This window comes from Scomber japonicus, chromosome 21, assembly GCF_027409825.1.
Source record: "Scomber japonicus isolate fScoJap1 chromosome 21, fScoJap1.pri, whole genome shotgun sequence".
Lineage (NCBI taxonomy): Eukaryota > Metazoa > Chordata > Actinopteri > Scombriformes > Scombridae > Scomber > Scomber japonicus.
In genome coordinates this window covers 20389611-20407955 of record NC_070598.1, presented here as the reverse complement: position 1 = coordinate 20407955, position 18345 = coordinate 20389611, and the positions used below count along the sequence as shown (strand labels likewise).

Below are 18345 nucleotides of genomic sequence, written 5' to 3'. Positions count from 1 at the left end.
AGGAACGGAAATTGCTGGCGGATGTCAGAGACAAACAAAAAAGTCAGCGCCAAAATCATGCTGCCACAGCTCTGGGAAGAGAATGTGATACAGTCTAAGTCTTGTTTAGCTTGGCAGCCTACAGGAGGTGAAGGAACAGGACACGCCAGACAAAACACTCTGGAATAACAGAGATACCGACGAGTTAGTAAAAAGTAATTAGTTACCACTAATGTATGTGTCTCATTCAAGTAAAGTGTTCCTTGATACTAGACATATCAATTTTACTCCCTTGGGAACTACAAGAAATGTTATTAGACGTGGGAGCTGTTATTAAAGTCTTAACGCAGATGCGCGGGTCGTGAAAGATTCATTTGTTTACCAATGAATTATTGAGAGGTAGGATTTAATCAAAGCTACAGATGTTGCAGTCAGAAAATGTTGTTAATCTCGCTTTGATTGCATCTAAATGAAAATATAGACTATAAAAATCACAGAGACTGATTGTTGATTGCAGAGTTAATTACAGACGTCAAATAAGAAACAGCAAACAATAAAAAAACGATTATTTCGGATTGGCTCAGTGATCATCTGATTGAAGTAGAATATTGCTGTTTATAAGAATACACCATCTGCATTACTTTAATGGAGTCATCCAATGGTCCACTTAGACAATACAGTACAAAATAAAACCAAATGATTATGTGTCCCTGTTTGAAAGCTACAGTAATGTTTTCTCATCCAAAATAAAACCCATCGTGTGTTCGATAAGAAAGAAGAAAATAAGGTTCATTCTGTGTGATGATTATACAAATAAAAGTGCACATAAAAGCTCTATCTGCCTGAGGCTTACAGCATAGAAACAGGCTTTTAACAGCAGTGGACAGCTGTAAAAGACCCTTCATCTGAGGTGTGAAGTATGTGTCTCACCGCAGATTAACTTTCCCACCTTGCAAGTTGACGTCTTTCAGCCTCAGAGTGGCGAGAGCAAAGGGGAAGAAATCCCCACAAACTTTCTCTTGAGATTAAAAGCCTGACCTTTTATCGGCTGCAGAAAATGCATTAGCTACCTCATAATCCAATTTCAAGACCATGCAAAGTAGAGGTTTTGACTGAATTTTAGTGTGGAGAGAGCAAGGGAGAAAACACCACAGTCAGTGTTTCTGTAGGTGAGGATCTTTAGGTTCTCTTTCTCTTTCTCTGCTGCCTGCCTGCCTGCCTCCAAGGCTCCCTGGTGCTACTGAGAGGACTTCAAGAGCTTTGCACCATTGAGCTCCGTATCTTTTTCTCCCTGCTTTCCTCCACCTCTTCCTCCCTGTCTCTTTCTCGCCCATGCTCTAAGGAGCTTTAGAAACTCGACTGGGTAATGGGAGCAGCAGTCAATCAAATTGCATTTTCAAAGGTGATGCTTTGTTTCACGCTCGCTTCCCACAAATCCCTTCGAGCCTGGCACCTGTCAGGTTGTCGTTGTGAAACGCGGCATCCAACGCCAGTCACTGAAACTCCCCGGTTCCCTCGGCAGATGGAGGGGTTTGACTTGTCATATGCCTATTGAGAAATTAGGTCACCCCATTTTGCTGGGTCTACCTTTTTTTAATAAGGTAAAACAAAACAATTGAAAGAGAGTGCACTGTGTTCATGTGATGACAGCTCACTTTCATGTAAACCCAGTAATAGACACAGCAGAATTCATGCTATGAGTTTTAGGGTGAATATGATATTTACCTTAGCTTTATATAAGGTTTTAACAAAACTGAACACAAATAAATCCAGAATTTCTATTGGTGCCCTTCAGTTTTACTGAGTCTGACAGCATTGTCAAAACACCACCTAGTGCTGCCAGCTCTAATAACGTGGAGGTTGGTAATAAATTGTTAAATGAGTTCTTGTTGTACCGTGATCCCGTAGAGGAACAGTAAAACCCGATATGGCAGAATGGGCAGGATCTCTGGACGCCCACAGCATCTAGGGGTCCTCGTATCTCCAAGGGTTTATAGGCTCAGGTCTGACTCATTCCAGCTTTACAATCACAGTGACCTTCCCATTAGGGCTCCATTACCGAGGGTCTATTGGAGTGAGAGGCGTATACCCAGGCTATTTATCCAGCTGCAGCCTCTTCTTATGAACTACAGTGGGTAAACAAGAGTGCAGCTTTGAAATCTTTGGTGAGTCATGGGTAAATGCCTTTATTATGGCATAAAATGAAGGCACATGTATATAAATACATGAGGCATAAAAAGAGCTCAAGATGCAAAACTATAATGTACAGTAACCTGCAATTGGAGACATGTGGACCCCACCTCCTCTAACAAGGAGCACCTCCCCACAGTCAGTGTCTATAATTAGTTAACTGGATCTAAAAGAACTGACTCCTCATTGAGTGAACATGTTGTGTAATGACAGCATCAAGGGATATACAGTAAACAAACTGATGATAACTTACACTCCTGGGTACGCCAGCATTGACTGATGTCGTTCCAGCTATGCTAATGTTTGTCTTGGTGGTTTTTAGATGAAACATACTGATAAGTTTGAGTGAAGTAATCCTCTAACACTCTTGCACTCTATGTTCAGCGTTTGGTGTGGTTGTCCCAGTGAAGACTGAATAATAAAGCGGGGCTGCCAGCTCATTCCAGCTTAATTTACTTCCATTACTTGGTCCCTGCAAGTAATTTTACAACGTAAGACAGACCTCTACATGCCATGCATTTAGAGGTCATATGATAGTCAGAGGATGGCTTTCTCCATGGTAACATCCCCATATAATATTATTTACTATGCTGTAGGAGACAGTAGAGCTGGCCAGCAACCAGTGTAGGGTTTCATTTGTTTTATATATACATGCAATATATATATATATATTTACTACTTTGTATAATTTGTAATTCAAGAGAATGGGAAGGTGTGTCCAAACTTTTAACTGGTACTGTAAATATATTAAACAAAAACAAACATATCTTTCCTATATGGCATTAAATCAAACCTCTCTTGGAACTACTTTCTTTGTTTGTCAGGTTATTTTGAGTGTGATTTTTTAGAAATTGTATTTATTTATTTCACATATAAGTTTATTCATGTGTGTTAGAAGGTGCTGGCTGTCTGTCAGGTCTCTGCCTGACAATACCAGAAAATAAATAATAAATATGTCTGGAAGATAGGGTCCTTAATCTGTGCCTTTGATCAGACAGGTTTCTCCGGGGGCCACCACAGAAGACAGTAACTGTATCCAGGTTGGGGTTAAACGCTGCTCATTCTTCACTTTCATACTGAAGACTGACTGACAGCTAGGAATGAGCGGCCTTCCCTAGACCAACATCATCCATTTCCTGTTTCCTGACCTTCAAACAGGAAGTTCATGTTATCTCTGCCGCTCAAAAATATGAAGTGAGACAGTGGCAGCAAGCTTAGAAAAAAAAGTAAGGATATAAGCCGTTCTCTTTAAAACTCTCTCACTCTTTTGTCCTCTAAAAGGTAAGACAATGCGTTCAATTTTGCTGTCTTAATACAATGAACAGTGAGGAGTGATTGCAAATTGTCTTGTGTTGACGCTTCATATTTGACAATGAAAGTTCCATTAAGTTTAATTTAGAAATGCAAATGACTGTTTATGTTTGTTATGATAGACAAGTGACAGGAGTCTAGAATCTGAATGTGTTTTCAAGCTCCTTTTTATAAATCGTAAATAGAAAGCCTCTGAGCTAAATAAGAACCAGCGCATATTATTATATCTCAAAGGCAGCAAGACAAATATTACAGGCATACAGCCGGGCTGGTATACACAAGATATGCAAAGTAGCGAGAGGTGCAAAACAAAAAACGCTGTGTTGAACACGCGGTGCATATTTCAAATGAAATCACAACACTCGCAATGGCTAATCCTGTCCCTGCAAATACATTTCATAGTGCGCTATCAATACCTAGGGCTCAGACCCCAAACTAAAAATAAGCTTGTATTTATAACTAACATGCAACACTAAGCTTTTTATACTGAAATAAACCCGTGAAGGTGAGAACTCACTACCACCGTGAAACTACAAGAAGGAAAATATGATTATGATTTTTTTTTCATTTTATTTGCTTTTTTGAATCAATTAATTTAATAGAAAATTGAAAAAAGAAAAAAGAAAGACACATGATGCCAATTTGTAAAATGAATCGACTACACGGTCAAAGCAAATTTGGTGTAATCTGAATAAAGCTAAACCAAAATGACTTGGACAATTACTACAAAGCATCTGTTTACAATCAGACTCTTCATGCAAGAAGAACTTTACATAACTCTTGTTTTCTCCATGAAACCACTAAGCAGATTGCTATTAATATTCCCTCTGGCTATAAAGGAGAAAAAAAGAATAATCACCCACTGATGTGTTTTTTGTTAAGGCTTTCATACTGCATCCCAGCACAGAACTTATTGATACACCCCTGAGAATCAATAGCATCATGTCTATCACTAACCAATATCTTAGAGTCCTGTGATCTGAATACACAGACTCATTGAACATCATTCCAGCATTCTCTTGCCCTCTTCATTTAAAATGTCCAACTAGCTGACACACTCATGATGGGCTTCTGCTGTGGGAGTGGGATAGTTTACAGTAGATATTGACACAACAAGGCTATCCTGAGGAAACATGTGGCTCTATCTGCTGGAGGTAACCTTCACTTTAGACATATGGATTGGTGGCCTTCACTAAGCCCCGGATGTATTGGCACATGGATTTAACTGGCTATCGGAGGGGCCAGATAACCTTGTCATATCTACTGTGATTGTCATAGAGTGTGTGTGTGTGGGGGGGATTCCTACCACTGCTGATCCTCTTACAAAAACATACACACTCACACATAGGTGCTCTGTCCTGGTCACACACAGCAACACATACCACCCTAGACCACCTGAGCTTACAGTGAAAGGTCACGAACCCCCAAGTGACAGCTGTCAATCACAGGAGGTGGGTATTATACGATCCACTAACAACAACCTCAAAGGTTCTGTGAGGCCATAGAGAAAGAACTTGTTACCATTGGATACGGCCAGCAGGAAATCTGGAGCCCACATAACACCTTCTAATCAGTAGAGAAACAACTGTTTTTTTAAGCAAAATAAATATTTGGTCTAGTCTTGGTTTTCAGAACCAATATGAGGACCATCCAATCTATAGACAACAGAGAGATTAAAGCTGGAATGCATGATTCAAGTGTTGATGTGACTTAGATATATCAAGAATCCTAAAACTTCAATATTGGTATATCACAGGTATTCAAAAAATGTGCTCTGCTTATCTGATACCAAGTTAGAGTGATTTTGGTTTCATAGTTATTGGTTGGACTTTGTTGAGGATACAAAACTGTATAAAAAGCTATGTAACACAAGAAATCATGTATATTTCCCTGCTTACTAGAGCTGAAAAAACAAATAAATGTCATAATTTCAATGCACAAGACACCTGAGTAGTAGTAGCTTTACATTTCCTTTTTAGGCAACTAGCTATCAACATATTAATATGAAAGTGCTGCATGGCCTTGTTAACACATCAAATATTCTTGTTGACAAGGAAGCTATGAGTGATACAACCTTCCAGCAGCCAAAATAGTTGAGCTCAAATTCAGTGTGACTCTCTGAAAAAGGTGTGCAGGTAGCCGGGGAGGATTACCTGTGATCCATGGATAATGAAAGAAAAAAGACGCTGTCTAATATTAAATTCTAACACATGGAGAATTACTGATAGGCTCCTGTTGTTGTTTCACCTTGCCTACGGATTCTGCCGGCTTGCGTGGGGCAATGCCTTGTAGGACGAGGCGAGCGATAAAAACCCTGTGTGAAATTCATTGTTTTTCTGTGCAGTATGTGTCATCCATGACAAGTAAAAAGTGAACAAATACAATCACGGCACAGCTTATACATTATAGATGAGGTGTAAATGAACCAGATTGTTGCAAAGCATAAGCACAGAGCACAAAGCTGGTTAGTGTCGTCTGAATGAACGGGAAAAGTCGAGTTACAAAGCACACTGTTGTGGGCTTGAGAATTGTGAGCTTTGCATGTAGAGACAGAAGCCTTGAAACGCTTATGATTAGAGCGCCCCCTACCTGTCTGGAGCTGCAGGGCGTCCGTTGCGTGGCTTGTTGACCTGGGCATACAGAGCCTCTAAGGGCGGACCGTTGTCTTGTAGACTGAGGGAAAGTGGAGGGCTCTGGGGAGTCTGAGGGAGGTGGTAGTGGTGGTGACTGCCGTATGGATCCATGCTATTGCTGTCCAACGATGAGTCTAATGATCCAATCCCAGCGTAGGTGTGCTCTTCATCTGAGCTGAAGGTGCGGCTGACGACGTCTTGGATCTCAGCATATTCCCTCTCCTTTGCCTGCCTCTCCCTCAGCTCCCGCATCTTGGCCTGTATTCTGCGATAAACACATTGAGGGATAAAAAAGTGTTTATTTTTTGTGATTGTCCAGCAAAATTCAAATGATGCACATAAATTGCAAAATTCAATATAATTTCCTTTCAAGGAAAAAAATGATTTTACACTCAATAAAATGTTTGTTGATAAGGACATTATTCCACAAACAGTGATGGAAGACATTTGAGGGAGTCAAAAATTACACACTTGGTTTCAGATGATCAGCTTGGCAAATGGTATAGTGTCTATGCTGATAAGAAGAGTGTTTGGATGGTCTGAAATATCTGTAAAATGTTGCCAGTTGCTTTTCTTCGCCTTCTTTGGGTGAAAGTATGTAGTTGGCCAACTGAAGCTAACGCAAAAGAACCATATCAAATTGGCCAATATTAATGAGCTTTTGAAAGATTCTTTTTATGTTTTCCAGAGAGGGAGTTTGTTTATTTTTATGTTCAGGGAGCTCATATAGAGAATTCGCTCCAGCTGTGCTGAGGGAGACACTTTTTTATTTTCATGTTGTTTTTGTAAGATTGGAAAAGTTTCATGAATTTGAATGGGAAATAAGACAATTATGCTAATTTAACTAAATAAACGTATTTGTGAAGATTGAATATACTTATAAAGAGACATAAAGTGACATTTAAAAATCATGAAAAATGAATGCAAGATGCAAAGTGAGTAGAATATATAAGAGTGTACACAACACTTCATGAGAAAAACAGATGGGGATCTTTCATCTGGAGAAAAAAAAATCCATCTGAGTTTGAGAGCGGCTTACAGCAGCATTCCAACTTTCAAGTTTCATCTCAGATATTGATCAGTCCAGAACTGAGAGGAAGAAGTCTCTCCTCCTCAAACTTAAATAACACAGAATGAAGGAAAATGTTGTCCCATGCAGTGAGAGAAGCCTGCACTATTATTCAGATACATGGCTTTTTATGAGCCATTAGAGCTGATCTCATCATTCAGATCATCTGACACAATGGTTCTCACACTTTTTCACATCAAGCAGCCCCAAACTGACACAAATTAGACCACAAATCCCCATTTTATAAGATTTACGCCTTTAAATGTTTGATTACAGAAAGTGTTTTTGTCATTCTGTTACTTATGGATGGATTTATAATGAAAATAAATGATTCTCCTTCTTTCTGTGAACCCCTTGGAACCATTCAATGACCCCTAGGGGTCCCCTGACCCCACTTTGAGAACTACTGTTCTAACGAGAAGAGGTGGAAGGGAGACAGTCAGACCTCCTCTTCCTCCTTCCCGCCCCTTCATCTCCCTCCATGCCATTCCTCTCCCTGGGATCACTTCCACACAACAGAGCCTTTCACAGGGCCTTTCCTGTCTCATAGAGCGGTTCCATGTGAATGCCCATGTGTCCGCAGCTAACAGGACTCAGTCATGGTGCTGCATGGGAGCGAGCAGAGCTGGCATTGTGAGAGTGGGGAGGTGACCTCCAACTGCGGTGACCCAGGCAGCAGCCATCAGACTACTCACCGTTTCCAGATGTTGCATCCCAGCTGTAGGGCAACACACACATCTACACACTCATACAAGCACGCTACCTCCTACTGGTGCTAGACTTCCCTATTACCTCAGGTTATATCTGACCTCTGACCCCCCCCACTGCTGCTCCTAACAGATGATTGACAAGTTTGGAATAGGGCGAGAATCCCCTCCAGCTTAACTGTGTCTCCCATGTCTGTGTATTTTAATAACAGTAATCACATTTCAAACAATCACCATTTTTCAGTGTTGGATTAACCCAATTCCCGCATCCTACCCATAGACTGCCTTGTTTATTTTTAGCCATCCAAAATCCCATTTTCTCAGCATTATCTGCGGAATGAGATTTTGATGGAGGCCTGATGCAATGTTGCATGATATGCAGTCATCTATAAAGTCTCTAAACTGGTTTTGTGTATTTTTTGCGTTGTCGTGGACCAGGTACGGTATGGAAATGATCAACTCGCAGCACGGTGGTGTGCACGAGGTGTGGTCTCACTTTAGCTCGCGCTGTCAGTAAACAGAAAACGAGCCTCGCAGGAGAAAGAACGCTAATTCCCAGAAGCCCTTTCACCTGCCATCTGGCTAAAGTGATGTCAGATCTCTGCCAGGAAGAACCAGACAATGATGTTACCACAGGTTCACGGAAGTCCACTGGGATCTCAAGACCCTGTGGCGTTTTATGGACTAATCAGATTCATAAAAGCGGCAATATTGACATTTAGGAAGAGATAATGGCCTCGGCTAGACTGGCGACATGAAGCTAAAAGAAAGAGACTTCTCTGCCAGGCCTCAGGAGTCCGACATAGATAAAGCTAATAGGTGCATTTCAATAAAAGGATATTAACAAGCAAAAATGTCAAAGATATGAGTCATGCTTTGTCATTACTGTCTCCATATTGCTCTCATCCATATTCCATTATAACCTTGTCTTTATACACTCATCAGCTATCAAAATAAGCTTTTGTTTCAATTCATGACATCCTATACTAAATCAGAGAGAGAAGTCATGGCTCATTTTGTCAGTGTGTTTGTGGAGAAAACATATCCACAGTCCAAAACCTGTCAGTCTGTTGTGAGAGGCCTATTCCAACATGTTCTGGCTGTTAGAATATTGTGTTAACTTTCTATCTTTGGCCGGTTGGCAGTGGGTCTCGCTGTGGCATGCTGTGATTTGAGTGCTACATTCCCAAGTTCATATTTTTAGCTAGATGACTCTTATGGACGAATTAAGAATGAAATAACTTGTTTTTATCAGCCCTTTCTCCTAACTCTGGTTATGTTGTTGTTGAATGCATCTGCAAACTTTTCACTGCATACACAAAAGTTTAATGTATGTATGTGGAAAGTTCACAAAATATTCCATCTGTTTTTTGCACAGTATCCACTCTTGACAACAGAGGATGATTTATTAACCACGCTGTCTTAACTGTGGAATGTCTTGGTTAAAAATGGGATATGTTGACGTTCTTCATCCTTCCCAACCGTAACCCGTATTACTTTTACCATTACTTGAAGTATAATGATGTCACACATCCAGAATTAGAAAAAACAAGCAGAATAATGGTATATAAATATATTTCATGTGGTTGGAATTAAAAAGCCATTTTTCTACTTTGTAATATACTTATTAGTCCAAAACCCAAACCGTAATCCACACCTGCTAACTTCATTCATCTTGGGCAACCTCAAACTGCTACTCCACTGCCAACTCCGCTGCATCCCCCACTTTTTCTTAAGAGACCACCCCCGCGCTCTACCATATATATACCCTATTAGCCAATTAATGGTCCCGGCATGTTAACATTGAGAAGAGTGCTGCCCACACTAAACACGTTATTACTGTACAGCCCCAATTACCAGCCCTTCACCTCTCTTTCTCCTCTTACCAGATTCTACGCACAAGAAGAGAAGACACTGAAGCCTTAATGCAACCGGCCCAGAGAGATTTTATTTCACAAAGACGACAAAAATCGAGCTATATTGGTTTATAGCAGCCCAGCCGAGAAAATGCTTCTGATGTTACACCAGTAATTGCTCTGTTTTGTGTCTCTGTGTCTTGCCTTAATGCTAGGGTTTATTGTATATTCTTTGAAGTAGAAGCAACTTCACGAGTACCTTTTTACATAAAATGCAAGTGTTAACACTTGCATTTGTTCTTCATAACAGTGCAGTGGAATGGCATTTCCTCCTGACTAACAGACAGTCTAGACAGTCTAATGCTGAGGCTTTCAGTGCCGTTAAAGTTCAACACCTAATCCACTGACTGACCATGTCCTCGAGAAAATTATGTGTCAACCAGATGATGCGATTCTTTACTTTAACATTCCTCTCTTTCAACCTTTTTCTGTTCTCCCTGTTGTTTTTCTTGTCCTTCGTTGGCTTTAAATCGAGTCTGAAAAGCGTATCTTCACCCCGGCTAAAACTGAATTTGTAATGATACTGTCGTGCTAGGTTCATTTCGGCGGCGTGAATGTGAAAGCAGAAGACTTTTCGCGTCGGGTAATTACTTAAACACATTATATTGGGAGAGTGACAGGCCTGGTGTGAACTGGTAGCAACCTGTCGACTCACCTCAAGTCTTTCCTCTCCACGCTGAATAAATCTCACTGTTTATCCAGCAGTGCTGTTATTTTGGACCAACAAAGCCAGCAGACTCCTTCCCCATATGTTTGTCAATGTTTAATCTACCCAAGGGAGGCAAGGGGGGGAGATGGAGAGAGAAAGAGAGCGAGAGAGAGGTGGGGGGGGGGGCTCTGCCTGTACTCTCAGACGCTCATTTTGAAGTCAACACACTTAGAAGTTTGAAAGCTTGCCTCTTCAATATGCATTGTTACTGTGGCGGATGAAACAGAATGTATTTGCTCTCTTACTTTCTCATCCAGCCGCCTTGAATAGATTTTTCTTTTCAATACCCCCCTCATCAAAACATGTTCTATTGTTCTGAAGTGCAGATGGAGGGCAGAATGAATCTGAATCTAATCAAAGTGCAGTAAATGACTTTGCATGCAGCTGTCTGTGCAGAATCGCAAACCTCCGATAGCCCATCTTTTGTGTTGACACTTGGCCCAAAACAGCATAATGCAATCACAGAGATAATTGTCCAAGTTCCATGGTGTTAATTCACAGTGTTAATAATCGCATTAACTTGCTTGTAGGTATCAATATAATTACAAATGTAATCGCGCTTCCCAATCAGCCGGTTGGAGCTTGCTTTGAACTTGTTATGGAAATGAGACTCAAATAGGATCCTGAAATAATGAGATAGTTTGACAAAGTGGAATGATAACATTAGTGCTACAATCACTGATACGAAAAAAACAGAAATGGAAGGATCTGCCTTAAAGCATATTGCTTTATTCTATTCTATCTGTGGCAAAGCTAAACAAGGTGTTAGAAAAAGACCAAATTCTCACATCTAATCCAGGTTATTTGAATTGTGCTGACTAACGCAGTCCAGAAGCACTGGTCAGGGTTTGTTTGTCTGGAGTCAGCAGGAAGTCAAACAACAAACAAAAAGAAGGGGGCCACTGTCAAGGAAAAGGAAAAAGAAAAAGCGGCAGTGTCCTCGGCTGCGGTCTGGGGAGCAGGAACAAGCAGAGTGGTGGTGGAGTGCTGGCCGCTGATTAGGAGCCAACCAGAGCCAAGCAGATAAGAGAGAATGGACATCATAATCAGCTGCCACAGAGAAAGACAGAGAGAATGGAGTTCAGTTCAGCCGGAAAATGAAGAAGGAACATTGTCAGGTTGTCTTTGTGTGCTTCCCACTTTGGCCAGGAAAATATAGTTTCAGGGGCTAGCATGTGCAGAGATAAGTCAGAGACTGATAGAACCCAGCCTCTGTTTCTTTCTTTTCTCTCTCTCTCTCTCTGTCTCTCTCTTCTCCCCCATGGCCTCGTATGAATGAGGGCCACATCCGCAGAAACGGCTGCTCTCCAAACCCACCCGGGGTCCAATCAGAGAGTTTGTTTCCTCCACAGTCCTCTCAACGTGAGCCAATCAGATAGGGGTGCCTTGGGTGCTGTCCATGGGCATAAAGAAACAAGAGTGATGGCTGCTGCTGCTGGGCTGAACACAGATTCAGATCAGCCTAACCACAGGTTTTAATGCTGCCTTGATGATACATGAAACAGTCAATCACAGCAGCTGTATAAAATCTGCCAGATTTTTATCAAAACAAATGCTGCTGATAACCGCTCTTCATCAAGTGGATGCGGCACACTGTGCTCCAGTAATGAAGTCAAACTTTTATGTACTCTCTTCTCCATCATGTTCAATCCATACGAGGCTGACAAAATATCAATGGAGGAGAACGCATCTACTCAAAATAAACGAGTTGTGTCTGCGAGGGACAGCGGGCCAAACCATAAATTGCATGAATCATATCAAGGTCAGAGTTTTAAATATATAACCGTAGCTGCCTTATTGCAGGGTAAAAAGGGCAGGTTTTATGAATTAATCTGTCTCACCTCTTCTCTGACTCCTATTTTGAATCGCTAAAAGCCCCTGTCAAAACCGTCTGCTTGAATTAATGATCGCTAATGTCAAATGAGCCGGGGAGTTTGGCTGCGGCCCATCCCGGGTCGCGCTGACACACAGTGCTAGCTGATGACTGCCAGCTCCGGAAACCCGTTACGGTCCGATCCATAATTTCATAAAGGCGTTCTGAAAAAGTCCTGTCTCCGCGGCGGCGATGTAATCAATCAGAGCGTGTGCCTTAAGCGGAGAACTACAACAATCAAATGTAACACCTTGGGAGTGTAATACAGTAGTGCGACTGAAAAAATACAACAAGTAATGGATTTCTGAGCTGTCGTCCTGCTGACACCTAATGCTTTGAATATCGACTTGGCTTCATGGCAGGTTGGTTTATTATTACCTACCACAATTTCCCTCAGGATTCCCTTTCCATTAACTGTGGGGACAATCCCAGCTTGGCTGAGTGATGGGATTTGGGAACAGGTACAAAAGGAAAGAATTAGGTTGGCCTCCTGCACAGGGAGCTGGGACCGCGGCTCACACATGCAGAACGGACACAAACAAGACAGGGAACGAGAATGTGCTGCAAGACAAAGAAATTGGGTGAAAGAAGAAGCAGAAGAAGAAGGAGTAGAAGAGAATGGGATTTAAATAGTGTGTGTGTGTGTGTGTGTGTTTGTGGGGAGGGCATGTGCGCTACATTTCTCGTGTCCGCTGTGTGTCTGTGGTGATTCTGCTGCTTAGCATGACGGTCGTTTGGGAGCCGCTCAAAGGGGGACAGACCTAGATGGATAGCCAGACCCGCCGGGCTCCAGGGTACGCTGAGGGAAATGTGTCAGGCCCTCAGCCAGCGGGGGGTCGCACCCAGAGTGGAGACGGCCAGACCATCGCTGCAAGTCGCATACTGAAAAGAAATGTGCTACAGCCTATTGAGCAAGGCCTCCAGATGTTCCATTCAGCAGGAAAGAGGACCTTTGTGACTGTTTTTTTTCCTTCCTCTTTTTGGATGTGTACACTTGTTTGTGCTTGTGTTACCGTGCATTTTCTCGACAGCCATCCATCCTTCTCTCCCTTCGCCGTAAGAGGGAGCGGTATCAAGCCCTATTGTTTCTATTCAATTAGCTGTCATTACCAACGGCAGTTTGATTACTGAGTTCATTTGGCTGGTGGAGAACAATGGAGGCAGCAAGCTGTCACCAATATTGTCTTCCCTGCTGTAGAGAATTAAATAGGGGCTTGTCTGTGAGGGATGAGGACCCAACACCTCGGCTAATTCTTCTGGATGTCCTGATGTCCACAAACACCAGAGGACATCGAGCCAACAGGGCTGGATATAAAGGAACTTTTTTATTTATTCTTGAGCGATTAACAACCTGGGCGAGCTGCAGGAGAAGACAAACACGGCGCTACATCGATTTCACTATTATAATGTGCCCCATTCAATCATGCCAGATCCACAGGGGCCTACGAGCACCATTAGGAGGTCAGTGCTTCTGAATGGCAAAGGCAACAACAATCCATAAACGATCTATTTAATGTACTGATATAAAAGAAAGGGACATTTCGCAAATTGACATCTGAGTGCTTTCCCAGAATTTTCCAACCTTGCTCCACCATTTTGTTAATTAGGTAGTTTGCTAATTTCCCGGTCAGCAATGTCCCACCCACCCACCCTTTTGTTCAGCTGGGACTTAATTGTTCAGGCTTTTAGCGAGCCAACGCTCTGTCTGAGCACTCACCTCTCTTGTTCCAGCCTCATCCGCTGGGTCTCCTCCTCTGACGCCTGCATATCCTCAGCTTTAGATTTACTGGAACCCTTCCTCTCCATCCTGTCTCCTGGCCGCTCATCCCTCCGGTGCTTTCCAAACCTGAGGAAAAAGGGAGAAGGGGCAGACATGGATTTAATTGATGCTCAGGCTTTAATAATTTCCAAGCCAATATGGACATTTTTATACAGCTGCGTGTCTCCTCCTTTGTCACCGAAATCCAGGTGAAATACTCAGAAGGAAATTAAAGTGTCAAATTGTCAAAATCTTCAGGTCGGGTTCGTACTGTGGAGACGGCTCAGGAGGAGTTTCCCCGGGCACCTGTTCGTTATTGAAAGAATAACTTGGCCTTTTTCATATAAATGCAATCAAAATGCATCAAGCCATATAAACGATAACTCGACATAGTGAATTCCCTCACTGCCAAGTCTCCTTCCAGGATGGCAGAAAAGATTCAGTGTGCAGCGTTTAAAGTAAGTATGAAAAGCGGGAAATGGCAGAACCCCCCACCCCCCCCCCCCCCTCCCTTTTTGTTTAAAAGACAGAGGATGAGCTCCCTGTTTCCTCCCTGAGCTGTAGACTTTACTTTAAGTGATGGGAATGGTGACAGCTCATGATTTAGTTTTGAGCGAGTCGGGAACAAACTACCTGCAAACGGGCGAAATGTAAGTGGAGGAAACGGCTGGGCTCGTCGGCATCATTTGTAACTTTCTAGGCAGCGTCGCAAACTTTTACATTTTAATGATGGTGAGTGACACACCGGTGGCGGTAAATCCGTGACAGCTTTACAGGGAGGTGAGAATAAGCCAAGCCGATGATCGTAAATTCCTCTGGTTGGCCCGAGCTCCGTGCTGGACGAATAAATAACTGGAGTTTCTAGCTGAGTGAGGGGTGTGAGAAAATGATGAGGACCGGAAACCACAAAAGGAGGCATGTAGTTGACAAGTACAGTACATTTACAGGACTAAACAATCACAAACACCCACATACTATTATCTGGCTGGGACTTCATTATACTCACTACAATGTGCTTGTGACTAACTCTGAGATCAGATGCCAACTTTATACATCTGCACAGAATTTAAGGATAAAGGACAAACCCACTGATGAGACAGAATGGGAAAGACAATATCATAAAAATCTGATGTCATTTCCTGCTGGCTCCACAATGGTGCCAGCTGCGGAGGAAGTACAAAACAGCAGGATACAGAAAAAGGAAGTATTACAGGCAGCTATCCAGGAAGTGGACAGGATGGTCATTTTTCACGTCAAGACAGAACACATCTGTGCACCATATGCATTACATATATATATATACTTTGATCCATGGTGTGTGGCTTTCAGTAAGTATGCACAATCTTAATGAAATGCATCTATGTAGAGTGCAAACACTTGAATCACTTGATTAGTTTATGAAAGAGGTGAAGATTGGTCATTGCGTAGACATGAATGGCATGATTAGGGTTAATGTGGATGCTTATAATCAGTACTGGGTCATCTCTGCCTTCAGTCATGCACTACAAGACGAGGCAGGGGAAGCTGAACAAAAACTGTAAACCAAATGGAAGTCAGTCAGAGCTGAATGTAGAAACCTCAGAGGAGGGATGGTACAGAATAACTGACAAGTTTGGAAGGAGTTCTGTCAGAGGAACTTGACTAAAGTTTTTCATTTCATTCCAAACTCCCTGAATCCCTACTTGTCAAAAACCAAAGGATATGTGGTGAACTAAAGGGCAAAAGTTAGTTATTTTTGGGGACAACATAAATATATTTGTAAAAAGATGGAGATTTTGCAAGTGTTCTGCAATGTAGCTGGGGAACACTGAGGAGATTACATAAAGAAGGGACAGATATCTGGCTATATATTACTTGCAGAAAAGCTGAAAATAGTTAGATAGAAACTGGAGCATTTAAGTTGAGTTGAAAGACTGAAAAAGAAGTAACTGGAGATGAAAATGTGTGTGTCTCTACCATATGACATTCATTTGTTCTGTTTTATTGTGTTTTGCTACCGCTGTCACATGCTATTGGTTTAATATGTGACAAATCAATAAGAATCAACGTATAAAAAGAAAAGAACCTTGTACATATTATGAGTGACAGCTTTGTGGAATCCAGGCCACTTAGTCTATGAACAAATTGGATGATTGCAAAGACGAGACAATAAGAGAGAGTGTAAAAATGTGAGAGTATGTGGCCACAAGTGAAAATGGAATTCAATAAAAATAATCACAGAAAATGGCTGGATTTATATCGAGTGTTTATGTTGTGCAACGTGACTCGATGTTTTCGCATTGTACGCACAGACATTGATTGGGACGTTCCACATGATGGGAATTTTTTCCCCCCCTGCAGTCCTGTTCAATTTTATAAGGAGGAACGAGAGAAACTCTGTGGTCTCCCAACCTCAACAATGTTTATTTTTTACCATCCTCACAGCTGAGCTTTATTTGACATTTTGAAAACTTTCTGGGTAAGCTGAAAAAATTACATCAGACAAGGTTGACTTTGGGCCAGTGAAAGTGAATGTATTCATGAAATGGGAGACTGTTTCCCTCACAGATGTTTATTATTCTACTTTACATTAAAAGCAGCCAGGACCTTTGTGCAAATGGCTTCTCTTTGGTAGTGGCTGCTTTGGAATTGTAATCTTTCGAATGTGCCGCGGCCTGGTGGGAAATCCCGGTTTGTGGTTGCACAGAGAGCCCAGGAGAGTCCGAGGGAACGATATGTGGACTCTGTTGCCCAGATAGCATACATTACCTGATTAATTAATCAACAAATGGCTCTAGAAAGGCATAAAACTCTAGGCTGGGGCTGGGAATGCTAATAATAGCGAGCCTGCTATCTATCACCAGGGCAGGTGACAGCTTCACTCGCCTCACTTCAAGGACTTTCATTAACTTGCTCAGGAAAATTCACCTTCCTCCAATTTTTTCCCTACTGTCTCTTCTTTCTCTCCCCACCTAAAAAAACATAAAATAACCTCAGGCGAGACAAACTTCTGCCCTCAACTTTTTTTCTTCTTCTTCTGGATCGACATCAATACAGTAAGGGATTTGTCATAGTCAAACATATTGGTGGATTAGACTGAGCAGGACCCTGGGCGTGCAGCGGCTCCCATATGAAAGGCTATTCCCCCATCGCTGGTGGCCTGAGAAGGAGGGCCCACATCAAAGTAGAGGCGGAGGAAAGGGATGATACTACCAGAGCTATTAGAAGGCTATCGGGACACTTGCTGGTTCACTGACAACATGGCTCTGCCCTTCACTAGAACAGCCTGAGCCCTGCCAGTGGGGACCGTGGTGGAACACAGGATTAGTCGCCAAACCTCCACTGACTCACAAACCCCGATGTAATATTGCTACACTCGACATTTAAGCAAAAAGATACAAAATAAAGAAGTGCGTGGAACCAGTGTGTGTAGAAAAACTGTAAAGCGCATTGACTTTCATACCTGTCTGTAGAAGATAAGTGTCTCATTTGAGATACGAAGGGAATCCAATAGAAAACAGTAATGATTTGGAGTTAATCAGTGTCAGGAGGGAGGACACAACTCAGCCGTTTCTGTAAAACTCTTGAGCCTGTATTGGCATCTTGGCATTACTTGGGGCTGGCATCAGAATAGTTGTATTGAGAGTGAGGTTGATGAGGCTTGATAATAGGATATTGATTGGCAGCTACAACTTATGGACAGAATGACAATGGAGTAACCACAGTATCTCTTGCAGGTTTGTAAAAAGAACCAATTTTGGCCCAAACGTCTGACCAGTTTCTTAATGTGGCTAAACAGCTGTACCAACCCTAACCCTAACTCTAACCCTAAACCAATATACAATTACAACTGAGGAATCTTGATGACAATTTATTATTCACTGCATATACTGTAGGAAAATTGAGAATACTTATTATACAAATTTCAAGGTAGCAAGTTTGTATGGTATTTTAAAAAAGAAATCTGTCAATGAACTTTGTAAGAGAATCTTGTATCTTGCAGATGTACAATGAAATGATTCATTCTTGTCCTTAGGCACAGTAGTGTGACATAATGATACTAACCCAAAAGTTTACAAATTGGCTTTTTTTTTCTGGGAAAAGTAATAAGCAAGTAAAAGCTATTTGAAATGACTTGTGCTGGTCATCAGATAAACAACAGCCAGACCTCACATCTCCATTCATGCCAGGTAAACAATGATGCGCCATTTACATCCTGA

At 41.9% G+C, this 18345-nt stretch overlaps 1 protein-coding gene across 2 annotated transcripts in view; it reads right to left on the bottom strand.

Annotated features, from left to right (window-relative positions):
- LOC128382231 (partitioning defective 3 homolog) overlaps positions 1 to 18345 on the bottom strand; it is a 349665-nt gene that overhangs the window by 77926 nt on the left and 253394 nt on the right. For both annotated transcript variants that reach the window (XM_053342215.1, XM_053342216.1), the window contains exons 20-21: positions 14105 to 14233; positions 6070 to 6378 (exon numbers count right to left, since the gene is read on the bottom strand). In XM_053342215.1, coding sequence (XP_053198190.1) covers positions 6070 to 6378; positions 14105 to 14233 — 438 coding nt within the window. The remainder of the gene's footprint in view (positions 1 to 6069; positions 6379 to 14104; positions 14234 to 18345) is intronic.